Source organism: Pongo pygmaeus, chromosome 2, assembly GCF_028885625.2.
Source record: "Pongo pygmaeus isolate AG05252 chromosome 2, NHGRI_mPonPyg2-v2.0_pri, whole genome shotgun sequence".
Taxonomy (NCBI): Eukaryota; Metazoa; Chordata; class Mammalia; order Primates; family Hominidae; genus Pongo; species Pongo pygmaeus.
In genome coordinates, this window is record NC_085930.1 from 7,366,990 (window position 1) to 7,384,607 (window position 17,618).

The 17,618-nt window shown below is 39.7% G+C and overlaps 1 protein-coding gene across 1 annotated transcript in view; it reads right to left on the reverse strand.

Moving 5' to 3' along the window:
• Window positions 1-1,096: 1,096 nt before the first annotated feature.
• HTR1F (5-hydroxytryptamine receptor 1F) overlaps window positions 1,097-17,618 on the reverse strand; it is a 212,043-nt gene continuing 195,521 nt past the window's right edge. Inside the window, exon 3 of the mRNA XM_054483133.1 lies at window positions 1,097-5,696. Coding sequence (XP_054339108.1) covers window positions 4,554-5,654 — 1,101 coding nt within the window. The 5' untranslated portion in view covers window positions 5,655-5,696 and the 3' untranslated portion in view covers window positions 1,097-4,553. The remainder of the gene's footprint in view (window positions 5,697-17,618) is intronic.

The following is a 17,618-nucleotide window of genomic DNA, read 5'->3' on the forward strand; positions in this document are numbered from 1 at the left end:
TGCATTGCCTAGTAATTGGCTTCCAGTTAATTCTCCATTTAGTTTTGACACAGGACTGTCTGGGTAGAGAGGGACAAGCTTAACTTTGAGTCTGTGAATATGGGGATTATGCTGTGCTAAGGGAATTTTAAAATTTGGAACTGACATAACTGATATAAACAAGCGACATACCACTTAGGGCAAGCTGGGGATGGGTGGGTGGGGAATCAAAATCACTACAAAAGGGAAAGGAAACTGGTTTTGGAGATTCAAAATGGAAATTGGCCCTACTTAAGGATGGACCCATCAACTGCCAGGACTTGGATAAACTGTGCTGTAGATTTGACCGTGTGGGTTTATTGTAAAACAGAACAAAACCAAAACCAAAAAAATTCAATTAACCTAGACAATCCATATACTTAAACCAGTTCTACAATTAAGACCATGTTTCACCAGCAGAAGTCAATTTTCAAGCATAATTTTTACATAGGTATGTCTAATGGTAGAGTATTGGAGTGAATTTAGTTTTTAGTAGTGTGACTTTCTGTCTTTCTTTGGTCTTTTTTCCATGCCTTTCATCACTTGATAAGTTTTAGAGGAGTGGAGCAAAAATAAAATTTTCACTTAATTTTCTAGTGCCAGTATGTTTAAAATTCTAGCAGGAGGTAACTCCTCCTTATCTAGTATTTAACTATTTCTATGATACTTATATTTTCTTTTTCTACCTTATCAGTTAAATACATAAATCCTTATATTGCTACATTTGTTATAGGTGCCAAATATATATATATATTTCTGTAAAAATGCTTAGCTATTAGTAACTTGGAGGATTTTTCAATGAGAGAAAAATCTCATTGAAATCCTACGTATTCAGAGAAATATATCATGTTAATTGTAATCTGTCTTTCATAAGTTTCAAAGAAAGCACAAATTGTAGATGATTAATCTCCACATAACCTACCTGACCCTACCACTTTAAAGATATTAAAGAGAGGCCAGGTGTGGTGGATCAAGCCTGTAATCCAAATGCTTTGGGAGGACAAGGTGGGAAGATCACTTGAGGCCAGGAGTTTGAGACCAGCCTGGGCAACATAGCAAGACGTCATCTCTTCGAAAAGTAAGAAATAAAAAAAATTGTCCCAGGGTGGTGGTGCATGCCTGTAGTCCCAGCTACTTGGGAGACTGAGGTGAGAGGATCACTTGAGCCCCAGGAGTTCAAGATTGCAGTGAGCAGTGATTGCACAACTGCACTCCAGCCTGGGCAACAGAATGAGACTTTGTCTCTAGAAAAATAAAATAGGCCGGTTGCAGTGGCTCACACCTATAATCCCACCACTTTTGGAGGCTGAGGTGGGAGGATCAAGTGAGCTCAGGAGTTCAAGACCAACCTGGACAACATGGTAAAACCCCGTCTCCACAAAAGACAGATAACTTAGCCAGGTACAGTGATGCATGCCTGTAGTCCCAGTTACTGAGGAGTCTGAGGTGGGAGAATGGCTTTAGCGCAGGAGGCGGAGGTTGCAGTGAGCCAAGATCACACCATTGCACTCCAGCCTGGGCAACAGAGTGAGACCCTGACCCAATAAAATAAAATAAAATAACTAAATATACATATTCATATTTTTTTCAGGAAGGAAGGCATGCTCTGCACCCTCAGCATGTGGGGGAAACACACAGATGAAGTGATAATAATTGGAATTTGTTGTGGTTCTTTGGATCATACACAGTAATGATAAACTTGATTCTCCTCTGAGCTCTGAAGGGATCTATGACTTTGTCACTTACAGCATTATTTTCCTAGATTTGGGGGTCAGTCCAACTCAGATCAGAGGGCAGTGTCTGTATCTGGGTGAGCCTCACTCTCCTTGGGTTGTTGATTGGTTGTGTCTCTTAGTTTCCCAATACAAATATATAATTTCAGAGATGAGTATAAATAAGTTAACTCAACAGATAATTTTAACTTCAGCAAAGTCATTGAATGAAGAAATCACAGAATTAAATTTTGGTGAGTGAGAAGAGAAGGGAAAGAGAAATACGCAAAGAATGACAGGGACTATGGCCGGCTTTGGCCTGTCAACATAGCATAAGAGCCCTTGGGCGGTCAAGTGAAGTGAGGACAAAAGAGATGGCTGGGACACTCGTTTACCTGTCAGTTTTGAGGTCAGAGAGAAACCTCATCTACCTGTCAGTGTGGCTTGAGCCAGAGGTGGTCATTAGTATCTGTGAGCTCTGACATATCTTTATGTGTTTAACATACCCAAAAAAGAAGTAACCGTTTCACCAATAGGCCCTTTCCGCTGGGTTCTTCATTTTGGTTAAGGATGTTATCTCAGTGACTCATGTCTCTCCCTCTGCTTGCTTATTAAAGAATTTATTATAACCTGAGGATTGTACTTCTTCGTACCATCTTTCATCTGTTTCTTTCTTTTTATTCCTATTGCTAGAATCAAGTTCAGGACTTCATCACCTCTTGCCTGGATTACTGATTTGCTTTCTAATGGGAAGTCATTATCTCAATAATAACTCTGCTTTCTCTCTGATGGAATTGAGACAGATCCATTTTTTTCTTTCTTTTTTGTTTAGATTCGCTCTAAACTTGTAATATTTTTGCTAAAAGTATCAGTGATTACCCATCGTTAGCAATAAAATTGACTGTAGACTTTTTTTCTGACGTTCAAAGTCAGCCACAAAGATGCCCAATTTTTCTTTTAATCTCCTTTTCCTCTATTGCTCTAAATAGTTGCCAAACTCATTGCTATTTCATGAACATGCCCCACCAAATACTTGCATGGTGCAGTTTGTATCCTGATGTTGTCACAGCCTGGAGTGTGCTCTTCCATTTTTCTTGCCCCAGTGCTGTGTATTTGACATGTGTTCTAGATACATTCTTTGTGAAATATTTCTGATTTTTCTAAACAAGATGCGATCAGTTTTTCCTCTGCAGCATCATAACTGTGTAAACAACTTCCATGCCAGATTTTAGTTTGCTCTTTTCTATTATAGTTTTAATTTTTCTTGTTTCTCCTTTTAGACTGTAAACATATTCAGGAAAAAAACTGTATTTTATTATTTCCTATATCTTCTATCTAGTATATGTCTCAATGCCTTGTATAAAATGGGAACTGTGTAAATGTTTGTTAGATTGAGAGTAATTTGTCACAGATCTATATATACATAAAATTGATGTAATGTACTCTTAAGCACGCCATCAGGAAGGGATATTTACAACACACATAAAGGTACGACTTAAAGAAAGGTATATATTGTTTTTCAAATGATCTTGGTTGGCGATAGGTCTTCCCAAAGGTAGTCTATGACGTCGCTGGTTCAAATAAAATAAAATCCTTTCAAACTCATGGTTCTGTTGTTTTCAAATCCTTATATAAATATGGAAGAAAAACTTACGGAATTGCTTTGGCTCACTGAACTAGTAGAGTAACTAATTACAAAAATATATGTAAGTGTGTACATTTATTAATTAGTGTAATATGAGTCTTTTTGCCTGTTCATTTCTACCAATTGGAAAAGTAGAAATATTTTAAAGTCAAGGGAAAGTTCTAAAAATTTCCGTTACATTCTGTCTAGTAAATGGGAAATAATGTTCAAATCAAAGGTATGGAAAATACTGAAGTGCAGAATACCACAGACAATTTAGTTAGTGACTGGGCTTATTAACATTAACAGAAATGAAATACATTTTATACTTTTAAAAAGATGTTAAGAGTATAATAACTGTGGTGAGTAATCTATGATATTTAGTGCTTTAAATTTGATTCCTAAGTAAACAAGGAGCAATTATAACAACGTCACCCATGCCCCTTTGTTGAGTTATTGTTACTAAGGTAAGGCTTTGATTTCAAATGCTGATAATATATGGATAAGATAATATTCTAGAAGTTTATATCAAACAAACATAATATATTAAATACACACAAGTTCAGTATTGAATTATTTTGCTGTTCTTAACCCACTTTATGATTACTCTTTGCTACCTAAACACAAGGACAATTTCAAGCTCTGACTTTTTTACATTTTCTCCAGTCACACTAAGTAAGAGTTGCTCCTTCCCCCTCCCTTTTGCTCAAGGTAAGATGGAGAAGGGACAAGAATGGAGACAGGAGAAATGTGTACTTTGTGGTGAATTATATTTTCTTCTACAAAATAATAGAATTATATTATAAAACAATAGGACTAGATAGAAATTATGGAGGGAGGTATGTTGTTAATTGAAAACTCCTCTATAATTATTGTAAGACATAAACATGGAAAATTATTGTCATTAATATTGTGTATATATATATATATTTTTTTCCAGTTGGCTTTTTAGGAACATTGCATAGGCAAAATATTGTTTATAACCTACATAAATTATTTTCTAATTTTGAGTACCCTAGAATAATGGTGATCAATAAATTTTATATTCACATTGCTATTAAAATATAAATTATAGCCTTATCAATTTAGCAGTTTTCATGGATTTCCCTCCAAAAGCTTAAGTGTTTTATTATTTGGCATTCATCTAGTTACTCCTCCCCTCAAAAACCCCCATCCTTCAATAATAAACATTTTTAAAACTAACATCGACATCGCACAAGTTTTTGGAATGCTTTCTTGAAGTCTTCATTAAAGATTGTGTAAATCAGTGGATTTATAAGGGAATTGAGATATCCAAGCCATGTCAAAAAATTGGACATTTCTTCAGAAATTTTACATTTTTCACAGACATTAACAACTAATTCTTTTACAAAAAAAGGAAGCCAACATATTACAAATGCACCCAAGATTAATCCCAGGGTAGTGGCTGCTTTCCGTTCTCTTGTACCTGAGATCTTTTGCCTTCTCCAAGATTTCTCATGCTTGAATTCAGACCTGAGACTTCTCACTGTGCTATGAATTTTATCAAAGTCTGTTGATGGGTCAGATAAAGACTTTTCTAGTACATAGGGTGTGGAAACCGATTTAGTGCTTTTCTCACCACTCTCCAAAAGGACTTGGCCATTCACCTCCTCCTTTGCAATCCTACTTGCTTGTCTCTTGTGGTATAATGTCTTTGCTGCTCTATATATTTTGTAGTAAAGGATCAAAATCAATGCCAGTGGGATGTAGAAAGCTCCAAATGTTGAGTAAATGGTGGAAACAATGTGGTCGTGCTTGATGATGCATTCATCATCTCTGCTAGTTCCTTGGTGCCTCCAGAATAGAGGAGGCATAGAGATAAAAACAGATATAATCCAAACTATTGTAATCATAATGCCAGCATGCTTTGGAGTCCTTTTCCTGGCATACTCAACAGCATCTGTGATTGCTCGATACCGATCCAAAGCTATAGCTGAGAGATGCAAGATGGAGCACGTGCAGCAGGTAATGTCAACACTCAGCCAAATGTCACAGACCACTTGCCCCATAATCCAGCTCTCTCTCACAATATACACAATGCTGAAGGGCATCACCAGGACAGCCACAAGAAAATCTGTGACTGCAAGGGAACAAATTAAATAATTGGCTGGATGGTGCAGCTTCCGGGTCACAATAATTGCAGCGATCACAAGGGAGTTGATAGTTGTTGTCATCAGTGCCAGCCCAGAGAGAGTGAGGGACACCAGAATTTTGGATGGCATTCTGTTTAACAGTTCCTCTGAGGTCAGGTTTTGATCAGATGAATTTAAGAAATCCATTTTCTTTGTTTTAAAAGATTAATATAGCTGAAAAATGGATACCTGTAACAAGGGAAGAGAAAAAACAGTTCAGAGAAGGCTTCAAGAACTTTTCTCTTCCTTTCAGAATAATTTTTAAAAAGTATATGTTATATTTTCCCAGAATATTCTATAGATTAAAAAAATGAGGTTCAGATTGAAGGTTTTTAGTTTTCCTTTTTATTTAAGAAATTTAATTAGAACGGTAAAAAAAACCAGTAACTTCCAAAACATTTCTTAAAATATAGGTTAAATGCAACAATTTTTAATGAATAGTCTAGCCTGTTACTCAGTGAAATCTCTGCCATTATAGAATTGGTTTTTCTCTTTGTCCATGTCAGAAAAAGTTTAAAAGTGCAGCAGGCCCGGTCTCACTAACGCAGGCCTCCATAACAACTGTCTTAGTACTACTGACTGAGTAGTTAAGTTACATATTCAAAGCTGATAGAGCCAGTGCCCTTATTCAAAGGCTGGAATGTAACGAAGAGCCCATGAAGAGTTTTGCTTAGGCTTTTCCTAGGCTTGAAGCATGACAAGATAACAAAGGAATTATTAACAGGATCCATTTAGGATTAACCAGTTTTACTGGGGGTCTGAAGAAACTCCACAAACAAGTTTATTGGGGTCTAAAGGAACTCCCCCAACCTTTATGATTTAGCAGGAGACAAGAAAAGGGTAATCACCCCAGCACCTAGACCCATTTAGATTAAGTAAACTTACTGAGGCTCCAGAAGAAGGCCTTCAGGACTTAGACCTCAATTATAAATTAAAAGAAGTTAATCTTCTTTGTCTTTAGATGAATGCACACTTACACGAAGACATATAGCTTAGAAGGTATTTAAGCTCTGGAAAACTTTGTAATTTCCAGGCCTTCTCCCTGTAACCGGTTACAGAAATAAAAACTCTCTTTCTCCCCAGTTCATCTGCATTTTGTTATTGGGCTGCGAAAATAGCAGCCTGACCCTCAGTTTGGTCCGGGAACAAAAGCACACGCCATTTGTGCACTGTATGATGCAATATAAGAAAATATTATATTAAAAACAGTATTCAAAATAATAAATAATTTTGTACTTAATTGAAAGTTACATTGAGAACATTATCATTAGGCTTGTGGAGACTAAAGGAACTTTTAATATATTTTATGTCAAGCTATGGAGGTTATATAAAGAGAAATAGCAAAAAAAATTAGTATATCCTTAGCATTCCATGATCATTGTATGAAATTAGGAAAATGTCAGAGTGCTTACTTGTCTTTGTGGATATAAGTAGTTAATTTGGTTTAAAAAGATAAAATAAGATTAGTTGGAATCAAATAATCGTACAACACTACCCATTATAATAATGACAGCTATGACCAATCAAGTCAGTTACCAAAGAAACTTACTAGTAAGGACAGCTCCTAATGGCACTCACTCTGAAATGGAAATTATTCTTCTGTATAAGTCACCATTGTAATGACCGGGTTACCTTGCTTCTGAAAAAGGACTCTCCATTCATGGCTTATAAGTTTTGCTTTAGTCCATTACATTAATTACAAGTCAATTAAGAACATTTGGAGTATAATAAAATAGGATTAATATCTTTGATAAATAGCATATTTTTTAAAATCAATCCTCTTCTCTCTAACAACTTTTTAGCAGTTACTAATATTTTAGGAAAGGACAATATGGAGACCTGATATTTTATTCTTAGTTAGAGCTATTACTATATTTTCACATTCCTTAAATTAACGTTAAAGTAGTTCTGTTTTATTTGTTGGAACTGATAAATTAATACTTGAAAATACTTAATTTTTATATCAAGTACTTCATAAGAATATGAGTAATCATAAATATAATGTGGTTAGGTATATTATAAAACACCTTGAACCAGGCCCGGTAGCTCATTCCTGTAATAACCAGCACTTTGGGAGGCTGAGGCAGGCGGATCACTTGAAGTCAGGAGTTCAAGACCATCCTGGCCAACGTGGTGAAACCCCATCTCTACTAAAAATACAAAAAAAAAAAAAAAAAAATTAGTGGGGCGTGGTGCCACACGCCTGTAGTCCCAGCTACTTCGGAGGCTGAGGCAGGAAAATCACTTGAACTCAGGAAGTGGAGGTTGCAGTGAGCCAAAATCGTGCCACTGCACTTCAGCCTGGGTAACAGAGCGATACCCCATCTCAAAACAACAACAACAACAACAACACCACAACAAAAACCGAAACAAAAAACTTTGAAATGCAGCATATTTTCTATTCTATTCTACTTTGGGTACCAGTACTAAATTTAATTTTTAGTAACTGTTTGGGTTAACAGTACTAAATTTAATTTTTCTTTTCAGACATTCAGTGAAGGCAAGTGCTGTTAAGCAAATTGAGTGGCAGAAGAAATTTGAATACCTTTCTGGTATTTGAATACCTTTCTGGTATTTGAATACCTGAAAAAGAGTGATTGTCTATTGTGTATTTGAGAAGTAGTTGCCTTTCTCTTTTTTTTTATGTCAACATTTAGCCAGTTACAAAGGGCAACTAAGGCAACTCCTGGTAAAGAATGGAGGCTAAAGTGTTAGAAACTCTAAAAAAGTGGTTCTTGAATTTGGAGTGCCTCAGAATCACTTGGATGGCTTGTTAAAGCAGATTGCTGTGTCCCACCCTCTCGAGTTGGTGACTCAGCAAGTCTGGTGAGCTTGGGGCTCTAAAATCTACACTCCTAGCAAGTTCCCAGGTGATACTGATGCTGTTGGTCCAGGGAGTTAGGTTTCTGGGCATAATCAACAGGCTGTTTCTCATCTGTCTAATTTTTTTTTCAGTACTGCCACATCTATGAGTTTCTCTCTCTTGACTTTTGTCCTCTGAATTTCGTGCTATACAATTTTTTCAGTGTCTCTCATTTTTACATTCTTATTTCTTGGAGTTTCTTAAATAAATTATCTTACACTGGCATATATATATAATTATATATATATATATATTTCCCTATTTTTATTGCTATCTTCATCCAGCTCTTGGACCTTGTGTTCTGGGTCTTTTAACTCCCCTTCTTTCATATTGTTTCTAATCTTTTCAGTTGATATGAAAGTTATGCTATGAACATATTTCCTAAAATCAGTATTGGATCACAGGGCCTATGATGTAATCGTGTGCTTAGGCACCATCATGACTGCCATTAAAATTCTTGATATGTGTTTTTAGTATCAGTGAACCTCACAGTCTTTAGCTAGTTTCCCTGGAAACATTTGTAGAAGGTCAATGATTACATGTAAAATGCTTACTTCAAAACCAACAAGATGTATCAGTAACATGGTAAATTAATTAATTTCTACTTTACTTCCAATATTTCCCCTATTCCCTTATCATAAAATTTGCACTAAATATTAAATTTAAAAAACTGAATAATTTCTTAATTGGTTAATTCCTTTGGAATGGTGTTTATTTGTTTATTTTATTTTATTTTATTTTATTTTATTTTTTTGAGACAGAGTCTCACTCTGTACCCCAGGCTGGAGTACAGTGGCATGATCTTGGCTCACTGAAACCTCTGCCTCCCAGGTTCAAGCAATTCTCGTGCCTCAGCCTCCCAAGTAGCTGGAATTACAGGCACGTGCCACCACACCCGGCTAATTTTCTATATTTTTAGTAGAGACGGGGTTTCACCATGTTGGCCAGGGTGGTTCAGAACTCTTGGCCTCAGGTGATCTGCTCACCACAGCCTCCCAATGTGCTGGGATTACAGGTGTGAGCCACCATGCCCAGCCTGCAATGGTGTTTATTTAGTGCTATGGGAATTCATTTAAAAGTGCTGACAGTTTTCAGAATATGAGCAAAAATAACTTTCCATTTTAATTTGCCTGATAAACAATTTTGGCATAAGAGCTCTTCCAGAGATTATTCTGAAATTACCTTTTGAATACAATTTTAAACAAGAGAAAGTGTCAGAAAGAATTATGTGGGTTTCCATAATAAAAATTAATTATGTAGCAAAATTGACAAGCTTAAAATTAGAAGGTGAATTGGTTGATAATTCAATGGATTTCCCTAAGCATCAAGTTGTAGCATTTAAATTAAGCTCAATAAAATGGTATCTAATGCCAAGAAAAAAATAAAAATTTTGGGTTATATTCTAGAATTATATGACAAAACTTATCTGTCACATAACTTACATTGCAGCTTTCCAGAAATCTTTTTAATGTTAAATTTAGAACTGTAATTAATCTTCTGATAGTTGTATTTATAGACAACAAAGAAAATAGAAAAACAAAAGCAACCAATGGCGCTGGGTTTTATTTTTATTTTTCTCCTATTTCTCTTGCTATTTACAATGAGAAATGTAATAAACCATCGACCTTTATTAATTTAGACATGGCCTCTGACCAGGTGTTTTTCTGTTCCTTTATATCTTAAGTTCCTACTGTGCATCTTCATGGTGCTAGGGACCACCTCTGGGTTACTGGACATAGAGTATGCTACATATGTCCCTCCTACTCTTAGAACATAGACTGCATTCTGTATTTGAATGTCTTCACTGGGAAAAAAATCAAGATTAGTCTGTAAGTAGAGCCTGCAGTCTCATGTGTTATATACAGCCTTCTTGATAATAACAGAGAAAGAAAACTTCCCCAGGTTTTATTCAACATGAATATTTGCCAATTTGTTGATTTAGCAGCATGAAGCATTTACTCCTCTGCTTACTCAGTTTTTAAAATCTAATGCTTATTTATATTCAGGTGTTTGTTTGATCTTGATATCCAATTATATTGTCCTCAAGATTACATTATTAGCTCCTAGCCACGTAGTTTAATTCATTTTATATTGTAAATAGCCTGGGAAGGTTGTCATACACAAATAGTTTTTATAATAACATTGTGAAGTAAAATTCAATTCTGTCGAGACCTTATGAATACCTACAAGTTGGCTGTTTTAATTAGAATAACAATAACATTCATCTTTTCTGAGTGTTTACTTCTGCATGCAATGCACTAAGTGCTTTCCATGCATTAACATGCTTAATCCTCATAGCTAACCTTTGAGGTAGGTACAATTACTGTCTTTCTTTTCATAGATAAGATAACTGAAGCACAGATGTTTAATAATCTCTACAATGACAACACAACAAATAATTGGTAGAACAAATCTATTCTTTTAACCACCATTTTTCTCTCTGTAGGAGATGTATTACTGAATAGTTGTATTTCAGTCATGAGGCTTATCAAGTAATTACTTTTTCTTTTCTTTTTTTTTTTGAGATGGAGTTTCGCTCTTGTTGCCCAGGCTGGAATACAATGGCGTGATCTCTGGCTCACCGCAACCTCTGCCTCCTGGGTTCAAGCAATTCTTCAGCCTCAGCCTCCCGAGTAGCTGGGATTACAGGCATGTGCCACCACACCCGGATAATTTTGTATTTTTAGTGGAGAGGGGGTTTCTCCATGTTGGTCAGGGTGGTCTCAAACTCCCAACCGGAGGTGATCTGCCTGCCTCGGCCTCCCAAAGTGCTGGTATTACAGGTGTGAGCCACTGTGCCCAGCCCTCAAGTAACTACTTTTTCTATAAAATAAAGATTATGTTATAAAATGAGAAGGGTGTTCAAATGTAAGCAAATATCCAATAAAATTAATGTTTAAGGTAGCAACCAGGTCTACATGTGTTGATTATAACAGTAGGAATGTATTCGTGGTGCTTTCCAATTTTTTTTACAGCCTTTTCAACTCTTAGACTTCCTTTTTGCTCTTATATTTCTTTGCTTTCATTTATTCCTTTAAGAACTTTTTTAGGGAGTGTTATTTTTGTGCTAATAAATCTGAGAGTTATAAAAATACCTCTCTTGGCTGGGTGTGGTGGCGCACACCTGTAATCCCAGCACTTTGGGAGGCCAAGGTGGGTGGATCACCTGAAGTCAGGAGTTTGCAACCAGCTTGACTAACATGGTGAAACCCTGTCTCTTCTGAATACAAATAATTAGCTGGGTGTGGTGGCACATGCCTGTAATCTGAGCTACTTGGGAAGCTGAGAGAGGAGAATCACTTGTACCTGGGAGGTAGAGGTTGTAGTGAGCCAAAATCATGCCATGCACTCCAGCCTGGGCAAAAGAAGCGAAAGAGCAAAACTCCGTCTCAAAACAAAAACAGAAGCAAACAAAAAAAACCTCTTTCCTACCACCACCAAGAAAAATCTATCCCTGGACAAAACAAAACAAATCAAAACAGCAAAACAAAACAACACTTTGAACTTGTCATTAAGAAGCTAGCTTTGGCAATGAAACCTCTTAACATATAATTATAGTACAATTATACAATGCAATAAGGGCATTATGGAGATACGTGTAAAGTATCCTGGAAACACTGGTGAGGGAGAATTAATTAATCATACCATGGTTAAACAGGGAAAGCCTTTGCAGGTAGAGGAAAAGTTTAAGTATGAGCAAAAGCAGAGGCATAAAAATGCAGGATGCATCAGACATGTGAAATCAGCAGTCTGATGTGCTACCTACTTACTGCAAAGGCACTTTAGGGCTAGAGTTGGAGGTGAGAGATGAAAATTAACTGAGGAAGACAAAGAGGTGGCTTGCATGCCATGATAAGGACACCAGGTTTTATTTTGAAGGCAGTCAGAAGTCTTAGAAATGTTTAAGAAGGTAAGTGAAAGGATATCTGAGTTTTGGCAGAGTGAGGTGTGCAGGTGGCAAGGTACAGCTTGAAGAGCGTAGTGCTGCTGCTCCAGGGAAAAGCCATAAGCAAAAAGATTAAAGAATGCTTTTGAGAATATAGCTGAAATTATAACCTTCAAAAGGTAACTGGAATAAAAATGGTCTAAGTTTTTTTACTCTTCCATTAGTGTTTGAAATTTAGGGTTTATATTGCTAAGTAAAAGATAATTCAATTTATTCAGGATTGGATCAGGAATTGGGATGCAGACTGGGGTCAGAGGCCAAGGGAAAATGTTGGTGGGTGTGCTGGATCAGTACTAGTTTCATAAAACAGCAGGCCAGAGAGGGCAACATGCTGAGAAAATAGGCCAGCATTGAGTAATTTGAGGTCCTGATGAGGTTCAGGAGCAGGTGTAAAGTGGGCTCAGATAATGTGCAAGGATGAAAAAAAGATGAGATTGCGGTTAGGTTCCGAGCCTGGGATTGTAGAGTTTTGAATTTAGGGAGTGATTGCAGGGCTGGAGTATGAAAATGTATAGGATTGCTCTATAACTCTTCTGTATCAGTGAAGACCTGCTTACTGAGAGAGATGGGAAACTATGCAAGACTTTTACAGCACTTCAGTCAATGGAACCTTGCCTATATTTGCCATGTATATGTATACATTTTCTTTTCCCTATTTTTTTAAATCACTGCCTGCTGGATCTGGCCTCTAGGATCCTGATATACACTTCTCAGATTTGTACACTTGACTTTTTGGCTTTGAATACTTATCCCTCCCCACCATGTCTTGCTTTAACTGTCCATGTCCAACTTAGGGGTGTGCTTGTGTTTCCTAGATGTCTGACCTATTCTTTCTTAGTTTATGAATTATGTTCCCTTTAGTTTGTCTGATGGATCCAATGACTTCCATCCATTTCATAAGCAAAATATATTCATGTGCTCCCCAAACTCCCCCAGATCTCATCTCATCATGGCACCTGTCTTGAAGTCCATGATCTCATGTATTGTATCAAGTCGAGAAACAGATGAGGCTCCTTGAGGCTCAGTGCATCTTGACTCAGAGAGCTGTGAACTAAACAGGCAATTTATCTGTTCTCCAATCCTTTATATGTAATGGTGAGTTGAGGGCAGGATAATTGCAATAGATACCCCCATTCAAAAAGATAAGGAAATGGGAAACACATAGTGGCCACTGACCTGAATTCACCCAGACAAATGTTATCAGAGGGCTCTCCTCTGAGGGTTAGAAATGCACCTTCATTAGGGCCCACTTCTGCTTCCTGATTTGGTTCTCTAACTCACTGCACTCCACGGCTCTTGAAACCCCCTCCAGTCTCTTGACTCTGCTCTTGAAGAGATCCTGTCTGGTTTCTGGAAAGCAGTCTGGATTATAGCTAAGTAGCCTTCTTAGCCTGCTTTCTGCCTACAGAAAGTCTTTTCATTTTGAGCTCTTTCCCTTTTAGTTCAAGTTAGTATAGTTTTCTTCAAAACTTTGTGTCTCCCTATGAATCGGATTGACAGTCACTACATGCCCCAAATGTCATATGCATAATTCTTTCCAAGACAGACTTTCTTCTTTTTCAGACTATTTCAGGCTATTCTTAGACTATTAGGGCTGTGGGGCAACACCCTTAAGATTTTTAGAAGTCCCTTTCTCTAGCTTAGATATGTAGAAAATATCTGAGATATTTAAAAATATCTTGATATTTAAAAATATTTAGAAAGGGCAGGGTGCAGTGGCTTATGCTGTAATCCCAGTATTTTGGGAGGCCAAGGTGGGTGGATCACTTGAGGTCAGGAATTTGAGACCAGTCTGGTCAACAAGGTGAAAACCCATCTCTATTAAAAATACAAAAATTAGCCAGGTGTGGTGGCAGGTGCCTGTAATCCCAGCTACTCAGGAAGCTTGGACATGAGAACTGCTTGAGGTGGAGTTGCAGTGAGCTGAGATCTGCCACTGAACTCTAGCCTGGGTGACAGAGTGAGACGTAAAAAAAAAAAATTAGAAAGAAGAAGGCATTCTAATTTTAAACGGAATTTACATATATGCACACCTCATTGCTTAAATGGATCTGGTTATTGTTTTCAAGAGACATCTGCTTGTTAGTCTGCTACACTTGAGAAAATAATTAAATTGCAACAATGACAATCTTAGAGAAAATGACACCACATTCAATGAACACACTGAAAACAGCTACAGGAGCACCTGCTATGGAAAAGAGAGGAAATACACATGTACAGACTCAGTAGGTTGTACTATTTGCTTTGTTTGACTGTTGCTGAAACCTAAAGAGAAAAGAAGTTAAGTGTGTGGGGTGGAATGTAAAGGAAGGGTGGGGAGATATGGCAGAAGTGGAGTTGTGAAGGTAATAGAAACTGATGTTTATTCCTGAGATTATGACTTCAACTAATTAAGAGACTATCAACTATTGTGAATAAAACCCACAATTGCGGCTGGGCACAGTGGCTCACACCTGTAATCCTAGCACTTTTGGAGGCTGAGGTGGGCAGATTGCTTGAGCTCAGGAGTTTGAGACTAGCCTGGGCAACACGGTGAAACCCCGTCTTTACTAAAATACAAAAAATTAGCCGGGTATGGCAGTGTGTGGCTGTAGTCCCAGCTACTCAGGAGGCTGAGGCAGGTGAATCACTTGAACCTGGGAGGTGGAGGCTGCAGTGACCTGAGATTGTGCCACTGCACTCCAGCCTGGGTGACAGAGCAAGACTCCATCTCCAAATAAACACACAAACAAAAAAACCCAAAACATAAAACAAACCCATAAGTGCTAGTGATGCCAGTGGTGGCCCACCCAGAGAGGCTGCTGGAAACACATCAGCTGTGGCAGGTGAGGTGCAGGCTGGGCTGTGCACTTCAGGGAGCTGGTGGGAGCTGGGAACAGGTGAGAACCCTTCACCCTTCTGAGTTGGGAGCCCCACCTCCCCAGGTGTGGCAGCAGTACCCCAGCTACAGCTGTGGACCTGGACATTCCTGTGCTCTCAGGGTCATGGGAACCGTCCCTGCCCCCGCAGGCTCAGAAGTGCCTACTCTTGCTGCCTGATCTCTCCCCACTCCCAGCGCCCACTCTCATTTAGGAGCAAATTTGAAGCTGAGCCCGAGTGTTGTGTATGCACTTGAAGCAGTGCTGACATGTCAGCTCCCTGCTGCCTTGGCATCCTCTGGACTTTGGGCACTGAAAAGAATTGGAGGGAGTCCGAGGGGGGACTGAGGGCAGCTAGGTGCAGGCCTGCAGACGCCCCTCAGCATGAACAGCCTGAGCGCCATGAATGATGTAATTGATGGTGGCAGGAGGCAGACAGGCTCCTGGGTGGAAAGGAGCAAGCCCCCAGTGAAACCCCATGTTCAAGCCAGGGATAGCCTGAAGCCTGGATGCTGGGTGGCCTGTTCCATAGCCAGGAGTGAAAACTTACGGTGCTTTTTCCAGGCCCGCCCATGGCTGCTCATGGACCAGTAAGCATGCACTTCCCCCCTTCTGAAGCCCATGAAAACCCTGGACTCAGCCAGACTTGGAAAGATGACAGGATGACCTGCCCATGGATAGGAGCTACCCACTCTGGGTCTCCTCTCCACTGAGGGCTGCACAGATGTTGAGATGACCTGCCTACAGGTAGAAGCTACCCACTCCAGGTCTCCTCTCTGCTGAGGGGTGGAGAGATGTCATTGGGATGACTGCCTGCAGATAGGAGCTACCCGCTCCAGGTATCCTCAGAGCTGTAATATTGCTCAATAAAGCACTCCTTTGCCTTGTTCACTCTCCATTTGTCCATATACCTCATTCTTCCTTGAAGCAGGACAAGAATTTGGGACCCACTGAATGGCAGAACTGAAAGAGCTGTAACACAAACAGGGCTGAAACACACCCTGCTGCTTGCCACAGTGTGGGCATTGAGGAGAGAAGAGCTGTGGCCTTTCCAGGAGCCCAGACCTAAGGGCTCCCTGAACCAGGGCTGTGACACTGTGGGGCTCTGCAGTTCCTGGCATCTTCAAGCTTCCAGGTGCCACTGCATTCTCCTCATTTAGATGTGGGTGCACACAGCAGAAGCTGCTTGCAGAGCATCTGATTCAGCTGCAGGGTTGCACAGAGGTTGCACAGAGGTGGCACCTGGGGCTGCCTGCCTTGCCACAGCAGCCAGTATGCCTGGCTATGTGCAGTAGCTGGATCGCATGCTCACTTGCTCATGCACCCCTTGCTGTTCCACTCCATGCCTGGCTCACCCTTGAAAGGCATGGGGTCTTGGCTGGCAGCCAAACTGAGAGCAGCCTGCCAGGCTGAGTGGGCAGAACAAGCCCAGTGGGCCGAGTAAAACTCAGGCAAAGGTGCTACTGGCCACAGAGGCTTCTGGCTGGAAAAGTGACAACCTAAGGATCCTGTGACATTTTTGGGGGCTCATCCAGGATCTGTGGAAGGGTGAGTACTAGCGGATTTGCTGCTTTCTGTTCATTTTTTAGAGTCCCTAAACTCCACAATCACCAGAATGAAAGGAAAATACTGGGTCTCTGTCGGCCAACTAGAAATGACTATCGTGGCTGCTGGACTTAGGACACAGAGGACAGGCTTGCCAGGGAGAACACTGTCAATCCCCCATCACCCTCGGGTGTTGGGAATGTGGGCTTTGTTCCAACCCAGTTTCCCTTCATGGAGGTCTAGTGGTTGTGTGGATTGGAAGGTGGTCCTTGGGCAACTGAAGGTATCTGGCTGAGGCTACTCCCTGGTGTTATCCAAAGGCCCCTGGGCTAACTCCAGTCCCTGACTGCCCATTAGGATGTAGCACTAGGACCCTCAGTCTTTCCCATCTCCCTTCCTTCCTTCCTTCCTTCCCCTCCAGTCCCTGATTGCCCATTAGGGTGTAGCACTAGGACCCTCAGTCTTTCCCATCTCTTTCTTTTCCTTCCTTCCTTCCTTCCTTCCTTCCATCCTTCCTTCCTTCCTCCCTTCCTCCCTCCCCCCCTCCCTTCCTTCTTTCCACTCCAGTCCCTGATTGCCCATTAGGGTGCAGCAATAGGACCTTCAGTCTTTCCCATCTCTCTCTTTCTTCTCCCCTGAGGGCCACAGACAACCTGCCTGTGGATGGGAGCTAACCACTCTGGGTCTCCTGAGAGCTGTACTGTTGCTGCACTGTACTGAGAGCTGTACTGTTGTGCAATAAAGCAGCCCTTCACCTTGCTCACTCTCTAGTTATCATTCTTCCTCAACTTCCAAGAACTCAGGACCTGTCAAATGAAAGAGCTGCAACACAAGCAGGACTGAAACACAACTCCCCAACTCATCAAGTTGTGGATGATGAGAAGGAAAGAAGAGCTGCG